Source organism: Emericellopsis cladophorae (genome assembly GCF_022114955.1).
Source record: "Emericellopsis cladophorae strain MUM 19.33 chromosome Unknown NODE_8_length_656085_cov_119_647849, whole genome shotgun sequence".
In the NCBI taxonomy this organism is placed as follows: Eukaryota; Fungi; Ascomycota; class Sordariomycetes; order Hypocreales; family Bionectriaceae; genus Emericellopsis; species Emericellopsis cladophorae.
The window spans coordinates 610,622-627,602 of NW_026250933.1; the positions used below are offsets into that span (position 1 = coordinate 610,622).

The 16,981-nt window shown below is 55.3% G+C and overlaps 7 protein-coding genes across 7 annotated transcripts; 5 read left to right on the top strand and 2 right to left on the bottom strand.

Annotated features, from left to right (window-relative positions):
• Nucleotides 1–663: 663 nt before the first annotated feature.
• On the top strand, nucleotides 664–1,374 carry J7T54_004458 (U4/U6.U5 small nuclear ribonucleoprotein component snu23; the record flags this gene model as incomplete). Its single annotated transcript, XM_051504378.1, has 1 exon — nucleotides 664–1,374. The coding sequence occupies one exon, from the start codon at nucleotides 664–666 to the stop codon at nucleotides 1,372–1,374; it is 711 nt and encodes a 236-aa protein (XP_051364287.1).
• A 427-nt stretch (nucleotides 1,375–1,801) lies between these two features.
• On the top strand, nucleotides 1,802–2,395 carry J7T54_004459 (putative Ubiquitin-conjugating enzyme; the record flags this gene model as incomplete). Its single annotated transcript, XM_051504379.1, has 2 exons — nucleotides 1,802–1,964; nucleotides 2,028–2,395. The coding sequence occupies 2 exons, from the start codon at nucleotides 1,802–1,804 to the stop codon at nucleotides 2,393–2,395; spliced, it is 531 nt and encodes a 176-aa protein (XP_051364288.1).
• A 126-nt stretch (nucleotides 2,396–2,521) lies between these two features.
• On the bottom strand, nucleotides 2,522–4,032 carry J7T54_004460 (Chitobiosyldiphosphodolichol beta-mannosyltransferase-like protein; the record flags this gene model as incomplete). The annotated part of the gene is made up of 2 exons (XM_051504380.1): nucleotides 2,522–3,714; nucleotides 3,774–4,032. 2 exons carry the CDS (start codon nucleotides 4,030–4,032, stop codon nucleotides 2,522–2,524), a joined length of 1,452 nt encoding a protein of 483 aa, XP_051364289.1.
• A 1,612-nt stretch (nucleotides 4,033–5,644) lies between these two features.
• J7T54_004461 (Zinc transporter-like protein) lies at nucleotides 5,645–7,055 on the top strand (the record flags this gene model as incomplete). The annotated part of the gene is made up of 2 exons (XM_051504381.1): nucleotides 5,645–6,228; nucleotides 6,281–7,055. The coding sequence occupies 2 exons, from the start codon at nucleotides 5,645–5,647 to the stop codon at nucleotides 7,053–7,055; spliced, it is 1,359 nt and encodes a 452-aa protein (XP_051364290.1).
• Nucleotides 7,056–8,051: 996 nt separating this feature from the next.
• Nucleotides 8,052–9,085, top strand: J7T54_004462 (Mitochondrial carnitine carrier-like protein; the record flags this gene model as incomplete). Its single annotated transcript, XM_051504382.1, has 2 exons — nucleotides 8,052–8,346; nucleotides 8,403–9,085. The coding sequence occupies 2 exons, from the start codon at nucleotides 8,052–8,054 to the stop codon at nucleotides 9,083–9,085; spliced, it is 978 nt and encodes a 325-aa protein (XP_051364291.1).
• Nucleotides 9,086–9,325: 240 nt separating this feature from the next.
• Nucleotides 9,326–11,336, bottom strand: J7T54_004463 (uncharacterized protein; the record flags this gene model as incomplete). Its single annotated transcript, XM_051504383.1, has 2 exons — nucleotides 9,326–11,240; nucleotides 11,302–11,336. The coding sequence occupies 2 exons, from the start codon at nucleotides 11,334–11,336 to the stop codon at nucleotides 9,326–9,328; spliced, it is 1,950 nt and encodes a 649-aa protein (XP_051364292.1).
• A 1,668-nt stretch (nucleotides 11,337–13,004) lies between these two features.
• Nucleotides 13,005–16,946, top strand: J7T54_004464 (uncharacterized protein; the record flags this gene model as incomplete). The annotated part of the gene is made up of 5 exons (XM_051504384.1): nucleotides 13,005–13,528; nucleotides 13,578–14,194; nucleotides 14,686–15,383; nucleotides 15,999–16,704; nucleotides 16,759–16,946. 5 exons carry the CDS (start codon nucleotides 13,005–13,007, stop codon nucleotides 16,944–16,946), a joined length of 2,733 nt encoding a protein of 910 aa, XP_051364293.1.
• Between the last annotated feature and the right edge of the window lie 35 nt (nucleotides 16,947–16,981).

Here is a 16,981-nt window from a genome sequence, read left to right on the forward strand (position 1 = left end):
AGAAAAATAATCGTCGCAACTTTCAATCGACATTTGAGAAATGCCCCGCGGCGGGGTTGCGATCCCTAGCTTCGCTGATCCTCTATTATTACCTTGTGCAGTGTTTGGAGAGCAAGATTGGCGCATTGCTGAAACACTTGTTGCTTTTCCATCGGTGTTTCCCAGGGTTATTGCGAATTCGGAGGGAAATGGGCAAGCGATGCATGGTATATTGAGTGACAAGAGCATGTCACATCATGGTGTGCTTGTCCCTCGAGTCCTGGCAAATAACCGATGCCAACACTGAAGCTCAGACTCAGCGTATCTCGTGGACATCGTCCTGCTACAGAGCTGCTGGGGCAACACCATAGAATTGATAAATTGGTCAACACCCGTCCGTACATCAAGGATGCCAAACATCTTATGGTGCTTATGCCAGTCTGCTCTGCCCAAGATGCCCTGCTTGGTGAGTACCTCAGCAGGCTCGATGTCCTCCAGAGGGCACACTTTTAGCGTCTCTGCACCCTTGATGCGGCACGGCACGTCATTACCACCCCCTGTCCGGTCACGTCGTTTCCATCCTCAACTTTTCCATGCGCGTCTGTACATAATTACCTGGTAGTACTATTAAGGCACCTCAGCCTCGACCACTGCCTCTCCGCCCGCGCGACACCACAACACACAATGGCAGACAAAAAGGGCAGCGCATATGGCGCTCCCGCCGGCGACACCGACTTTCGCAAAAACTACGATCTAGAGGAATACACCGCCAAGGCCGCCGACCGCGAAGCTGCCGAGAAGGAGGAGCGCAAGGCTCGCTACGAGGCCAAGCTCGCCGGCAAGAAATACCACAAACCTCTCACCGGCGACGAGCAATACGCCACAGCCCGACGCACAATCATCGACCTCGAGTCGCAGGTCGGCAAGACCCAGCTGGTCCCGGCGGGTGCGGGCGTCGGCAAGCGAGGAAGGGGCGCTGGTTTCTACTGCGAGGCGTGCGACCTCACATTCAAGGACAACTTGCAATGGGTCGAGCATCTGAACACGACGCAACATTTGGCCAACACGGGACAGAAGACAGAGGTCAAGAGGGCCACGGTGGAAGAAGTCAAAGCAAGGATCGACTACCGCGTCCGGAAACTGGAGGAGCTGGAGCGCGAAAAGGCCACGAGCCTGCAAGAGAGGCTACAGATGCGCGAGGAAGAGGCAGAGCACGAGGCGGAGGAAAAGAGGGCGAAACGGAGGGAGGCCGCTGAGAAGAAGAGGGTGGAGAGGGAGCAGGCGGCCAAGGTCAAGACCGAATACGACGAGGATCTGCGGATTGAGGGCGAGCATGATGAAGAAGACATGATGGCCGCCATGGGCATAACAGGGTTCGGCACGTCGAAAAAGTGAGAGCTGGTTTTGGATACCCCGAGGCGGAGAGAGCAACATGGCATTGGCGTATGGACGGCGTTCTTGTGGAAAATCATGGGCACTATCGCGTTGGCAAAGGGGTCTGCTGACTGCAATCATTTATTTGGCGTCATATACCAGTCGTATTTTTACAACAGAATGGTCAGTGTCAATTCATTCAGACTGTCGAGCTCCAGTCCGCACCGCGCATGTGGAAGCTGAGCTCAAGGTTGTGGAACTGCCCCACGCGCCACTTCTCCAACGCAGCCCACCTCCTTCACATCACAAGGACCCTTCCGGTCCAGAACAACCCTTTCATTCACCTGACTGGCGTGACTTTTGCTCTCGGGGCAGCTCTCCTACTCCTAGCAGCCTAATAATATTTGTAGATTACGAATGCCCGCAAGACAGCTCACCAACTGTCACCATGAGCACCGTCACAGGCGTAGCCGCCCTCCTCAGTCGCCAGCTCCGCGAAATCCAAAAGTCAAAGGACCTTTCCGGCGTCTCGTGTGGTCTCATTTCCGATGCGAACATGTTTGAGTGGGAGATTATGCTCATGATCTCGGACGATTGCAAATACTACGGCGGTATGCGCTCCTGGTATCCCTCTGTGATGTAGGGCAAAGGCCAGGCTCACAATACCTATCTAGGAGGCAACTTTCGCGCCCGCCTCACCTTCCCACCAGACTACCCACTCATGCCACCATCGCTGACTTTCCAAAGTCCCGGCATCCCATTCCATCCGAATGTCTACCCCGACGGACGCCTGTGTATCTCGATCCTGCACCCGCCCGAGGAGGACCAGTACGGGTACGAGAAGGCGAGCGAGAGATGGAGCCCCGTACAAACGCCCGAGACCATCCTCGTCAGCGTACTCAGTCTGTTCCACGACTTGAGCGACGAGAGCCCAGCGAACGTCGAGGCTGGAAAGCTACTGCGAGAGGAGAGGGAGGGTAAACACAAGGAGTTCCGTAAAGCAGTACGAAAGTCTGTCAGGGAAAGCCTCGGGGAGGATTGAAGGTTTCGACATGTGTTCGGCGCAGCGATCTTTGCTACTTTTGATTTTCTCAAGGGGAAAAGTCTTTCATAGCGCCGTCTTTTTTGCATGCATAGCGGAAGGGCGGGCTCCCAAAAAGTTATTACATCAATATAACTGCGTTTGACCGCCGGCTGGAATGCACGAATCAACTACGCCAATGATTCTGCCAACCACACGATCCCACTCCTCGTCCCATCGAAGGCTTCCCTCGCTAATAGCGCCCTTCTTCAGCCTCGCCAGCTCCTTGACCCCGTCCACGCCGAGCAAGCGCTGGAACACCTCAGTCAGCTGCGGCGCAGTCTCAAAACCACAGCCATTCACGTCCTCCTTGATCAGCTCGCCGAAACTTTCAAAGGCTGAGTAGGCCGCTACAGGCAGACCGGCGCCGAACATGTCGACCACCTTCATGGGGAGATCGACGCCCGAGCTGGATTTGTGCAAGGACACGCCTAGGTCGGCGCAGGCGAGGAGCGCAGCATAGTCGCGTGTCGATAGCCACGCTGTCAGGATGCGAACACCTGGCAGTTTACCTTGACTCTCGAGCTCTTTTATCGTGTCAATGTAGGGCTGCTTCTGCGGTCCCTTGCCTGTGATGATGGCAAGAATAGGGGCTGGGTTATCCGTGGTACTTGTACCGTGGACCGCCGGCGCAGCATAAGCCATGAGCGCATCTAGTAGGATACCAAAGTCCTCGTCTGCCGTCCACGAAGTGCTACTGACGATGAGTCGCACCGTACCATCGATGATGTTCGTGGCGTCCTTTTTCGTTTCGCCTATGCGCGAGAGGACAGCAAACCTCTCTTTGGGGTCAGTGATCGGCTGAAACACGGCCGCAGGGCGGTCATGGAGTGTCACAACGGGCGTTTCCACCTTGAAACTCGGGCCCTTGAGTTGACGACACATGGCATCCGTGACGGCCAGATTGGCGTTACCAAGGCGACGACCGAATCCCTTCTCGTACCACCTGTATATCGGCACGAGAGGCCGCAGCAAGAGCGTGGTCGACAACAAGGTGTGGCCATAGTTGTGCCAGTCGACTATGACTTTGCTTCCTCGAACCCAAGCGACAAACATGGCGACATGGAAAGTCGGGATCGAGGGTGGGTTTTGTATGATGATCCATTGTGCTGCAGGTGCTGCGTACATCATCTGGTAGTACAGTGTGCAGAACTGGTGAATGACCTTGTAGGGAATCGATAGCAATGGCAGGGTCCCCCAAGCGATCCATTCAGGATAGGGCGATAGGGCATAGAGCGAGACATTTTCCTTCCCAATGAGCTCTGGATGTCTGGCCGTTTCTTCAGTCTCGTTAGCATCCTGCAACATACCCATAGTCAGGACCCGCGTGGTAACTCACCCTTATATCCGATCAGGTCTACGTGTATCCCATGCTTCGCAACGCTGATGGCATGGTACTGCATCCGCGGGCTGCGACCAATGTCGCCAAGGACAAGGATTTGGATATGCTCATCCTCAGGCTTTGCGGCGGGTACGTAGCGTGATGGGATCGCATGGCGGGACCTCTTTGCTGCCCAGAAAGTGAACCTGACGAAGAAGGCGAGAAAAATGATTGTGAATGCTCCAGCGAGCATCGAGAGCAGGAATGAGCCCCACATGGCGAGTGGCGTCGTGTGCCAGAGGCACGTCGGCAGATAAACGAGGGTGAAGTGAGGATTGGCGATGGTGAGCTAGAACTACAAGTGTGAGGTTACCTTACGTGAAGTGACGGACTGGAGTTGCTGAAGTGAAGTGAAGTGGGGCGCCGCGTTGCTGCACCTCCATATCGCCAGCAGCCTGAGCCAACTAAGGAAGGTACTTACACCATTCTCCTAGTCCAGTATAGGTAATTTAAACGCCAAACCCTTGAATGATAAACACTGCTGACATGAATGAAACGACAACAGTTTACTCCATGAATTGGCACCCAAACATACCACCCCGCAGAACCGGAACAATCCAAGACCATGTCGAATTTGGCAGTTGACGCGCCGCTTGAGGGGCGGCTGCCGCTATCGAGCCTATCGTTATCAGGCCCCGCGAAATGGGTCTCTCTACCCGTGCCTTGGTGCTGGTCCTATGATCTTATCGCATCATGGCACCGCGGTAGCGTGTGCGACTTGGAGTCATCGCTGGTCATGAAAAGTGAGTTTTTTTTATGAGATCACCATGTCTTGTGACGGTTGTTATCAGCAACAGCCATTCGATTGACGCTGGCACTTTTGGCACGGCTGCAGGGGCATCCATGATGCCCACGTCTTGGCAGTCGTAGACGCGATGCGGGATCGCCAATTCGCCGCCATTCACCAACTAATAGCGGTGGGGAGTGGCTGCGTCCCTGGTAAGGCTCCTTACGTACCTACCTTAGTAGGAAGCAGGGGACTGCTACGTATAAGGGTGGCTAGACCTCCCAGCCGTAGACCGCAGCTGGTTGCGCATCATCTCTCCCGTAATTCCCAGCTCAAAATTACCATATTCGCCTCCTTTTTATTCTGTCCGAGGTCATTGCTGCGTCCTGTTAAGCTTGCGAGTAATTGACAGGGCTCACGCGTCTCTGTGGCAAATTTCGACGAACAATCGCCGCCTTTGAGCAACTGGTCACCGAGAGCATACTACTTGCCCCTGAGCGACTCTGGCCGACTGGAATTCTCCCAACGTCACCCACCGAAAATCTCGCTCGAACGTTACCGTGCTCGGAGGAGAGCGCCGCCAGACCCAATTACGACGTATAATTACACCTATCGAGCGCGATATTTTCAGCGCAAGGTGTAGCGCAGGATCCAGTCGGAACCATAGCACATGATAGCGACGGCGAAGACTCGAGAGCATCTAAATTGCCATTTCTTTCCAAAAACGTTTGCATAGCAGGCCGACTGCGAGGGTAATCGACCGTTGACTAGTATGGCCTCGTCGTACGTTCTGCCGCCCTCCGCCTTGCCCCACACGCACCACAAACACATGCACGCGCATTCGCACTCGCAATCATCAGTACACTCGTGGAAGTCCTCAACGTCGTCGGGCGGTGCTCTCAACGCGCACTCCGAGGGCGAACATAGGGCCCGCGATAGCCGATGGTCACACCAACGACATCATTCTCACGGACGGGCCGGTTCACACGCCTCGTACACGAGCGTGACGCCGTCTAGTCGCAGAGTTCCACCTGCCGCGCTGGACTTGTCTAATGGCCGCGTGGGAGAATCGGGACACGAGGAACACGACGTGATTACACCAATGGCCGGGAGCTTCTCGAGCCCCGACAATCGGCCCAGTGCCTGCGACCACGGTCATAGCCCCAGCCACAGCCACAGCCATAGTCACGACCATCACGACCACAAACATGAACATGACCATGAACATAACCACGAACATGACCATAGCCACGATGGCCTTGGGCACAACCACTCGCACGTACACGACGACCACCACAAGAAGGACACCAAACAGTCGCTGTTCACGCGCACCGTCCTCCCATATACTGCGAGATGGCCTGTGGTACACGCAATCATGACGGAGAAGGATTCTAGGCGTATTTTCTATTTCATGATGCACGTGCCCAATCGATTCCAGCAGACTTCCCTTGCTAACTGGCGTAATAGGATCAACTTTGCGTTCATGACGGTGCAGGCGTTCTACGGGTACGTCACGGACTCGTTGGGCTTGCTCAGCGACAGCATCCACATGTTCTTTGACTGCGTCGCGCTGCTTGTCGGCCTACTGGCCGCGGTGATGAGCAAGTGGCCGCCGAGCCAGAAATTCCCTTATGGCTTCGGCAAGATTGAGTCGCTGAGTGGGTTCGCCAATGGTGTGCTGTTGATGTGAGTGAAGGAGTAGCCACCCCAAAATCTGGACAATGCTAACAGCATGTAGGCTCTTGAGTGTTGAAATCGCCTTCGAGGCATTCGAGCGACTATGGGAAGGCAGCCAGCCGAAACGGCTAGGCGAGCTGCTTGTTGTGAGCACCCTTGGACTACTCGTCAACTTGATTGGGTTGACTTCGTTTGGACATCATCATCACCATGGCCACGGGCATTCGCACGGGCACAGCCATGGCCACGAGCATGACCACGGCCATGCCCATTCACACGAAAAGGGCGGTCACAGTCATGGCGGCGGCTGTGGAGGCCATGGCAACGACAACATGTACGGGATCTACCTGCATATCATGGCAGACACCCTTGGCAGTGCGTCGGTTATAGTCTCGACAGTTCTGACCAGCTGGCTCGGCTGGGCCGGGTGGGACCCTCTCGCCTCGTGCTTCATTGCAGGGCTCATCTTCGTCTCTGCCATTCCCCTCGTTCAAGGCTCGGCGACACACCTCTTGCTCAGCGTGCCGGAGAACAGCGAATACAATCTGCGCAACACTCTCGGCGGCATCCTGCAGCAGAGAGGTGTGGTCAGCTACTCTGCTCCGAGATTTTGGGAAGACGACCGCAGCGGCGGTGACGCGGGTGACAAACTCACTGGCGTTGTGCACGTGGTAGCCTCCAGGAACGCATCAGTTGACGACGTACGGGACAGGGTGGACGAGTTCCTGAGCAGGGAGGGCGTCAACGCGGTGATCCAAGTGGAGAAAGAGGGAGACAACTCGTGCTGGTGTAGCCGACGAGCGATGAACGCGCCACCCACCCCCAAACCCTTCTGATTGAGGCTTGCGAGCAGACTGGTGCACAGATATACAGCGCAGCCCTGTCGATTTGCCCTTGATCGTTATTATATCAGCGTTCTGTAAATATATGCCTCGACTTAATTGTTCACTAGCATACTCAATCATGCCATTGTACAGCGAAACCTTACTAGCGACGCTCTCTCATCAACATGTGATAATCAGTGGGGAATCGGGGATGGGCCACATCACAAGAAGGGCTCCATGCCCGTTGAAACCCAACGACACTAACGAAGAAAAGTCTCATCACTACATGTGGGACAAGGAGCATCAAATCAGCCAAAATTTGACATGAACCGTCTGCAGCCACGGTGCAACTCGGTCGTGCGGAGGACGCGCACAATGCTGAAGCGCGCGGAGACCCCGTCGCTTTACCCCAGGGCCCAGGCGTCACAGCCGGCGCATCCCCACAAAGAGCCGTAGCCGAGGTTCGGTCGTGGCACGGCCGCGAACACAACATCATTAGGAGGGGGCCCGTTGGAGAATTGTTTAATTTTCTGTGTCTTTCTCCAAATTGAATCCTTCTCATTGACATTTGGTCATCCGAGAAATTTGCCTCAGTCTTCGACATTGAACCCGCCATTGCGCCTTGTCGTGTTGTTGGATAAAGCCGACTGACTGACTGCCTGCTTGGCTCTTGTGACGTAGCGCCAGCAACCATTACCGACAAAGCTTGAGACAAGAGATCATTACCACCACCTTGTTTTCTCCGCACGACATTGCCGGCTAGGACGCGCGAAACGCAGCAGAGATTTCACTGAAGGAACAAGAATCGCCGTGTTTGAAAGCAGCAGCGGACTGGACACAACAGCCTGTGGTTGATTGGAGAAACAAACGGCAGGTGCTCGCTCTCTCACCCACCGCCAAGCCGTACCTTCCCTCCGACCGAGCTACTGGACCTCCTTCCTCGCCGCGCGCAGTCTCTCACACTCCCCAGCTCGACTCTACTCTAGCACACCCGCACAAACCGTGACAATGGCATCGAAACAAGAGGCCGTCGCCCACTCAATGCCCACGCCGCCTTCCAAGGAGGAGGCAAAGAGCTCCATCGCCTCCCAAGTCCGCGCCCTCGCAGCGGGTGGATTCGGTGGGCTCTGCGCCGTCGTCGTGGGCCACCCCTTTGACCTGGTCAAGGTCCGCCTCCAGACTGCGGAGAAGGGCGTCTACAACGGTGCCATTGATGTGGTGAAGAAGAGCATCGCGAGGGATGGCCTCAGGCGTGGTCTGTATGCCGGCGTCAGTGCGCCGCTGGTCGGTGTCACGCCCATGTGTAAGGAACATCTCCTCAAGGCAAGGAACACCAATGTCGCTGACCAGTACGACTAGTCGCCGTTTCGTTCTGGGGGTACGACCTCGGCAAGCAGATTGTCTCCGCTACATCCACGGTCTCCCCCGAGGGATTCACCATTGCGCAGACGTCCGCGGCCGGCTTCTTCTCCGCCATCCCGATGACAGCCATTACCGCGCCCTTTGAGCGCGTCAAGGTCATTCTCCAGGTGCAGGGCCAGAAGCAGCTCGCCCCCGGCGAGAAGCCGAAATACAATGGCGGCGTCGACGTCGTCCGTCAGCTGTACAAAGAGGGTGGTATCCGCAGCGTGTTCAGAGGCAGTGTCGCAACCCTGGCACGTGACGGCCCCGGCAGTGCTGCGTACTTTGCAGCGTACGAGTACATTAAGCGCAGCATGAGCCCCAAGGACCCCGTGACGGGCAAGCCAACGGGAGATTTGAGTTTGATGGCCGTGACTTGTGCCGGTGCTGCTGCCGGTGTAGCCATGTGGATTCCCGTCTTCCCCGTCGACACGGTCAAGTCGAGATTGCAGACGGCGGAGGGCAATGTCACATTGGGCGGTGTGGTGCGCGAGCTCTACGGCAAGGGTGGTCTCAAGGCCTTCTTCCCTGGATTCGGGCCAGCACTGACCCGAGCTGTTCCCGCAAACGCTGCGACATTCTTGGGCGTGGAGCTGGCACACAAGGCGATGAACAAGACATTTGGCACATTGAATTTGTAGATCGGGATTAGAAGATAGACTTTATTCGTCAGGCAACCCGTATGGGGCCTTTAGTGTATCTGACCTTGTTCATATCATTTGGTTTGGTCAGAACAACGTTCTGGTTCAAGTACTGAGAGCAAGTGGTATGCTTGATGAGAAAGAAAAATGTGCCATGATCCCTTGCTTGCCTCGCTATGCCGTAACAATCGCCACGCTTTTACGCCAAAGTGATGAGAAACCTGCGTCACCTAAGACCTTTCACCTCGTACGCTCATTGACTGTCCACCGCCGCTTCGAGATCTTCGGACCCTGATTTGTGTCCACCTCGGGGGGCATCGGCTGACCCCAGAGCCCTCTAGGTACTTCTTCAGCCGCCGGTGCCGGGGGCGCATCCTCCCAATTCGTCTGGAGCTTGATGGGGCCCGCCAACCTAGGCCCCCTAGGCTTCTGCAACGCAGGAACCTCACTAGCTGGGCTTTGCGTTGATGCCGGAGGTACCGAAGATGACGGTCCATCCAGTCGCATGCCATCAAAGTTGGGGAACTTAAACTCGTCCTCCGTGGTTTGGTTCGAGCCATCGTCCATCATTCGTAGAGAGGATGGCGTCGGCGTCCACAGTCCCACGGATGGAGACCCAGCTGATGGTGAAGGCGGCCCACTAGGGGTTCCATTGCCGCCTGAGGCTGAGGAGATGCTGCTCACAGAGGCCATGGCAGACTGCCTGGGAGTTGTCTTGGACGGGCCCGAGTCTCTGCGCACTGATGTGCCCACGACAGCGGCATTGGCAGATGAGCTGCGGCTGCCGGCTGCCGACAAGGGGTCGTTATTATAAGTGAAAGCCCCAAGACTGGGTCCGACCATTGTTCCCAATGTTGATGTCCGCCCCCGATTGCCCGGAGTGCTTCCCGTACTCCACGTGGTTCCGATGCTCCCTGACCTTGCGGATACGGGCGTCGACATGGTCGAGTGAAGGTGTTCGGTGCTTGCCGACAGCCTGATGTCGTACATGCGATCCACGGGGACGAGCGGATCCTCAGGTTGCTGTGTGGCCGTGTCGTGGTGTAGCTGTGCGTAGTTGAGGTTCTCCTTTCGGGAAGCCATTGTGATGGACGCAATCCCCACATCCATGAGTACGGGCTGGTGGGTGATGGCTCCGATCAATGCATTGCAGCCCGCGCCGTGCGATACCATGATGACCACCGTCTCAACATCCTCGTCGGTAGTCGGTATGTCTTTCTCCCCATTCGCGGAAGTTGAGACCAGTCGCTCTGGAGAGTCTGTGTTGGCATAAAAGTCAAGCATTCTCTTCAATCCGCCCCTGAAGCGCCGGTGCATCGTGGTCCATTCCTCGCCCAAATTCCCTCCGTCGCCAAAGCCTAGCGACTCCCTCATGGAGTCCCATTGATAATCAACCGCGAGGCACTGATCACGTGCATGTGCTACAAAGCCATCAGGGATCTTGCCCGCGCTAGACACTGCATATGTTGCTCGAGGGGCGTTGTAGCCTTTGTTGTTGCCGGCATCGCCAGGCAAGGCAACAGACGCTCCCGGAGCCGAAAAGGGTCCTTGTGACGAGGGAGAAGGTGTGCGATCCGGCGACCCGTTCCACAACGAAGACTTTCTAGGCGTTGGTTGCTGCTGGGCGGAAGCCGTATTCGAGAAGTCTGTGTATATGCTGTAATCCTCGCGCTTGAGCAGATCAGCCTTGGCGGTGCCCAGCATCAAGCTAGAGCTTGGAGGGGGGGTGATATTCTCGAAATATTCTGGTGACAGCCATTCGCCCAGAAACGAGTCAAGGCGCAGTATCGAAGAGCGAAAGTTGTTCTTGGTTTTGCCGGCCGGTGTCGGTACAGGGAGGAGCAGATCAGCTGGCTGCCCAGCAGAGTCGGGTGATGACTGGGCCAAGCCAGAGCTTATGGCGATCGAGGTCTGGACACATCTTAGGAAGGGGGAACTGTGAATGACGACTCGGAAGCGCTTGCGGCGGGACTCTTGGGAGGATGAGGCGCCCTTGGCTTGTTGGGCGTCGTTCTTGGCTTGTTCGAGGTAGTTGCTGATTTGCACACCGACTTGCCTGGCTTGAAGCCAGCCGCCGTATGTCAGAGGAGGGTCGTACGGAGTCGGTGATGATAGGTGCCACCTCTTGTCGGCAGCGTCCAAGCGATTTCCATGCCTATGTGGCGTTTGTCAGCTCCGACTCGACGACACTGTCAGGTGTTTCCTGTGCGACTTACCTGACGACAAAGAGATGCGAAGGTAAGCCAGCCATATCTTCTTTTTTGGGAAGGTTGCTATCAGATATGCTTCGAGAGAGAGACCAAGCTGAGTGCAGTCAACTGGACGCGCAGCTCTGCGTTTGTTTCGGCGGCGGGTCGTGGTGATGCGCATGCGCTATCGCGCTTGAGAAGATTGATAGCCACGTGGGGCTCAGCGCGGCTTACCACAGCCCAGCTAGGAAAGGTGATTCCTTAGGCGTTCCGCACAGGGCGTGATGAGGGCAAAGAGAGTGTGTGAACAGATGCTGGTTTGGTTGGGTTCGATTCTACATCACGTAGATGTGAAGGATGAGGAGAACGAGGATCAAGGTGGTGGGCATGGACGATGGGGCGGGCAGGCGCTCGCCGCATGTCATTTGGAGACGTGAACCGCGACGAGCAAAACTGGCAAGTACAAGATGACTTTCATATGCGAGCTGTCTCCATACCGCAACATGCGTGGACCGTGGACCGGGGCGGAGTTAGCAGGGAAATATCCCTTAGGAGGGGTAGCTTTAGGGGTTACGGTCCGGCTGCGCTGACCTACGGGGGGTGGGGGCAGGTGTTGCGAACTTTCAACTTGCGGTGCTGTAGGATCTAGACTTCTCTGAAAGAGTGCTTTCAGTGGCTTATTACTCAGGAAATTTCAGAATACCATTCATAAAAAGTGATGAGCATCCGCTGCCCGTCAGTCCCAACTTGATGATCATGAGACCGTCGACATGGAAGTCTGTGCCTTGTGATACACGGAGTGCTCAAGTCGGCGCAGCGTGCGCCTTTGCGTCGGTGCGGCTAGTGACCTCACCTCACCTTCGGGCGTCGGAGAGGGTACATGACAGAAGCAAGCAGACGTCGGCAGTGCACATCGGCGGGCCAAGACAGGGACTCCGGGCGGCATTGCGAAATGTTCAGACAGCCATGGAGACACTGATGGATATAAGCGCGCCAAAGGTCTGTGTATGTTTTTATGTAAAGTTTCGAGAGGTCACACGTCAAGGCAGAGGCTTGTCCAAGCATGTGATTGAGCAAGCCACTTTTATTAGCTCACGAGCGCTTCTGCACTGGCGCATGTCGTTTGCGGGGAGACTTCTTGTATTGGCGTTGGTCTTTGGATCCCATCGAATACTACTAGTGTAGTAGCCAACGCGGTAATTGCTTTTGGATACTTGTTTGAGTTCATACTGGTAGACAGTTCGCTTAAAAAGCGAAATCTCTCCCTCTTCACAATTGCAGTGACTGAACCACTGTTTGTTTACAAAACGCGGCTTCTAGACTGACAATGCCCCGACGATGGCACCACGTCAACCGCGGAAGGCATAGCCGATGGGTAGAACAGACCTATGATTACGAATCATGACTGATGGTTACCAAGAAGCAGCTAAAATTCACAGCTTTGGAAATTGTGACACCGAACAAAGCTGGCTGTGGAGCCAGAGGTGCAGTATATAGGGTAAGCTGTTTCCTCACAGATAGTTAGTTAACTACCAGCACCGACCAAAGTACGGGCATTGTCGCGACCCCATATTTGTAAGCTCGAGACATTGCCATGCTACGCCTTCATTAGCATCGACAGGTCTGCCAGCATCGTGATGACCTGAATGCGACAGCACCTGTAGCCGAAAGACTAAAGATCTACGCTCTTACACCCACCCTCATTTGAAAGCGGTTGCTGAGGACGCGCGATGCTGTTTAATCTCCGTCTGGCCCTCGTGGCCACGATGCTCCTGGGCGTCGCCCTTGCCGAGCACACGAACAACTGGGCAGTCCTGGTCGGCACGTCGCGCTTCTGGTTCAACTACCGCCACATGGCCAATGTGCTGGCCATGTACCGAACCGTCAAGCGACTCGGAATCCCCGATTCGCAGATCATCATGATGCTCCCCGACGACATGGCGTGCAACCCTCGAAACTCCTTCCCCGGCACTGTATACAGCAACTCCAATCGCGCCGTCGACCTCTATGGCGACAATATCGAGGTGGACTATCGGGGGTACGAGGTCACCGTGGAGAACTTCATCCGGCTCCTGACCGACCGCGTTGGGCCCGACACGCCCAGGAGCAAGCGCCTGCTCACGGACGACCGAAGCAACATCCTGGTGTACATGACGGGACACGGAGGCAACGAGTTCTTGAAGTTTCAAGACGCCGAGGAAATCGGTGCATGGGATCTGGCAAATGCGTTCGAGCAGATGTGGGAAAAGAAAAGGTCCGTTCCCTGGTTAAGGCACCACACGGGCATTGGCTGATTTTCGCAGATACCACGAGATCCTCTTTATGATCGACACGTGCCAGGCAAATACCATGTTCAGCAGGCTGTACTCCCCCAACATCATCGCGACCGGCTCCTCGAAGCTTGACCAGTCCTCCTATTCGCATCACGCCGACAATGACGTTGGCGTGGCCGTCATTGATCGATACACGTACTACAACCTCGAGTTCTTGGAGGGACAGGTCAAGGACATCAACAGCAAGAAGTCGATTGGCGAGCTATTCGACAGCTATGATATCAGCAAGATCCATTCCGATCCTGGCATACGCTACGACCTCTTCCCCGGGGGCGCCGACGCAGCACGTGGGCGCCTCATCACCGACTTCTTTGGAAACATTCAGAACGTGGAGGTGGACAAGTCAAAGGATCCCGGTTTCGACGAGGAGATGCTCGAATTGAGCAAGACCATTGCCCGATTGATGAAAAAGGCAGAAGAGGAAGAGGCTGCCGCACTTAACCAAACTGCTAGCATGCCAGCCAGCGTGCCCACCGAGCCTGCCAGCAAGATACTAGGCGCCACTGCGTTGACAGACGATAGCTGGTGGTCAAAGAAGGTGATCGGGGTGTCTGCATTGGCTGGATGCGCTCTGCTCTGGGGGCTTGGTTCGTTTCTTGAAGTTTAAATGATGTGGATGAAAAACATGAAAACTGCATGACGTTTATTCGGATCTACCGTGCTTGTATTAGAGATACTGTTTGTGTTGCATCTCATCGCAGTTGAACTTGGCTTCGACACGGTGGGAACTATCTAGTGTGGTGTATCCGTAGTTGAGAGTGAATGAAGCACTCGCGATCAAATTTCATGTTCATCCATCCCACTTTCACCAGACAGACTCATTATCCATCCCCCCAAGTGACAGCCATCCTCTGACTGTTGTGCCTTGTGGATATAGGCCAATTCTTGCAAAGAAGTTTATTATTGGATCATGGCAAAATGCTAGCAGTACATCTGCACCACGAAGATGCAACGATCGCAGGTAAATTTGACGTCGCGGTCATCATGATCGTTACGCAAGAAAGCTGAAAATGAAGCCAGATCCGCCCATTGAAGCCACTGTCGCTCAGCCCACGACCGCTGACATCGCACGCGATAGCCTGGTCCTGCGATGCCGAGCTTGCAGTGGCCACGGACGACACGGTTCACATCTTCCTTCCCGAGTACAACAACCAAAGCGATGAATCCGAAATTGCCATCCAAAGCCAGTTCACGTTGTCCATCAGCGCATCGAATTGCTTCATGCCCTTGACGGGTGTCAACAACCAACTCTGCGCTCAAGCTGGCGTCACCCTGCCGCCCACAAATCTCACTCTGAAGCAGGATGGCATCACTCCAGGGTTCTCGAAGAGCGCTGTGACCGGTCGAGGGACGGTCTCGCAAGTGGTCAGGGTGGAATGGTCACCCAACGGACTCGGAGCGAACCTGCGTCCCATCCTCATGGTCCTGACGACAAGTGGCGAGCTGCTTGCACTGGGCGAACAGGATGACCCTGCTACGTCAGGCGTCGCATCATTCCAGACGCGCAACACCAAGATGTGGAAGATACTCTGGGGAATAGGTGCTGGCATGCCCATCCCAGCGGAAGACCACGAAGGTGCGTACCGCACAATGGATGAGCGCATCGTGGGCTTTTCGTGGGCCAAGGAGGCTGCCCCTGGGCAAGCCCTGCTAGCATACGAGACAGACCAAGACGAGATTGTGGTCATGAGCATCCAGCATGTCACCCGGCCAGGAGGTGGCCATGTATGGCAAGTTCGGGAAGCGGCTCGCTTTGATGGCGACGGCCCCCATGGCGTACGTATCATGGGATTGAAGTTCAACGTGCCGAGAGCTGATAGTCCCCAGAGACAAGACGATTTAGATCCCGACTTCCAGCCATGCCAGACGGCCTTTGGGTTGAGATGGAGCCCCTGGGTGCTCTCGGGAGGAAGCCGAGTCGCCGCGTTAGCACACATTTCCCGGAATCACGTCAGTTTCCGCAGAGTCAGTCTCCCAAGAAAATGGGGGAAAGGAAGTGAGCCCAATCTGGTGGTGGCAGAGACAGACAGCCTGGCAATCTGCTTGGGTCTGTCTACTGATGCCTTTGTGGTGTGGGAGGACACTGTGAGTTCGCATGTGCAAGATGGAAATGACGAATGTTGACGAGACACAGGTTTGGAATGAAGGAAACTCAAGGCTGGCCAGAGGTGTGATATGCACGCCGTATCAAGTGGCGCCTTTCCAGCTCGATTTGCTTGACGATCCCAAGCCACTGATGCCAGCGCACTCATGTAGGGATTGCTCAACGACTTATGCTGCAACTGCAACCATGAACCCAATCACTGGTAGGGCCCGGCAAGCTATCAGTCATCATGCACTCATTGACAGCAGTCAGGCTTGGTTGTATACCCCACAAATCCTAGCCAAAAGACGGAACTTCCACTGTACATGGCTGTCCGATCATCCGTCACCGCCAAGAACCAGGACTGGTACGAAACGAACGACATTGAAGGCCAGTTTCCGACTCCGTTATGGGTACGATCTTTGAGTCGAAAGCCTACGCGCACGGGTACCCGCTACGAAGCTCCGCAGGCACTGGCAGATTCAGGTTCGGAAGAGTCGTCGTCAGACGAGGAGCAAGCGGAAGACGAACGAGTTGATGAAGAAGGGATGCACACTGGTGCTATGGAAGGCGTTCATCGAAACGGAGCAGACAGGAGCCCCAAGAAGAAGATACCTCTCCTTCGATACCGGCTACAAGGCGTCGCTCTGTCCCCTGGGGGCGGATGCTCTGCAGTCCTCGTCGAGAAGCAAAGCACAGTTTACCCTGGCCGTAAGGCTGCTTGCAAAGTCTACTTCTCTCACAAAGTAAACAAGGCAGATGACGACGAGGGGTCTCCGCTTGGCACTAGTAGCAAGAAATTGACTACCGAGGCTCGCACGTGGGAGTGGATGTATGGTGTAGGCGATGATGTACCAGGAGTCACGGTGCCGATCGACCATGCCATGCTCGAGGGTCACTCGCCGATGCGGGACTTTTTCAAGTTACTCAAGGCGAAGCAGAAGTGTCCGCTCTGCCAAGAAAAGGTGAGACTTGAGGGACTGGAAGCCAGGTGCTCCAACAACCATACGTTCGGTAAGATGAGACACTACTATTCTACGATGGAATTTATCTGACGCTCAAGCTCAGCCTCCTGCTCGTCTTCGGGCCTCGCAATCCTGGCGCCGGGTGTATCCAGGACTTGTGCTGTCTGCCGGAATCGATGCCTCAAGTACAGCGAGCTCGTCAGGCTGGCGACGGAGGAGTATGGTCCTGCGGCACCGTTGCCTGGACCGGGAGAGCTGTGCGGATACTGTGGGGGGAAATTTATCATCTAGGTTGAGTTAAGGGTAGGAATTAATAATAAAAAAAA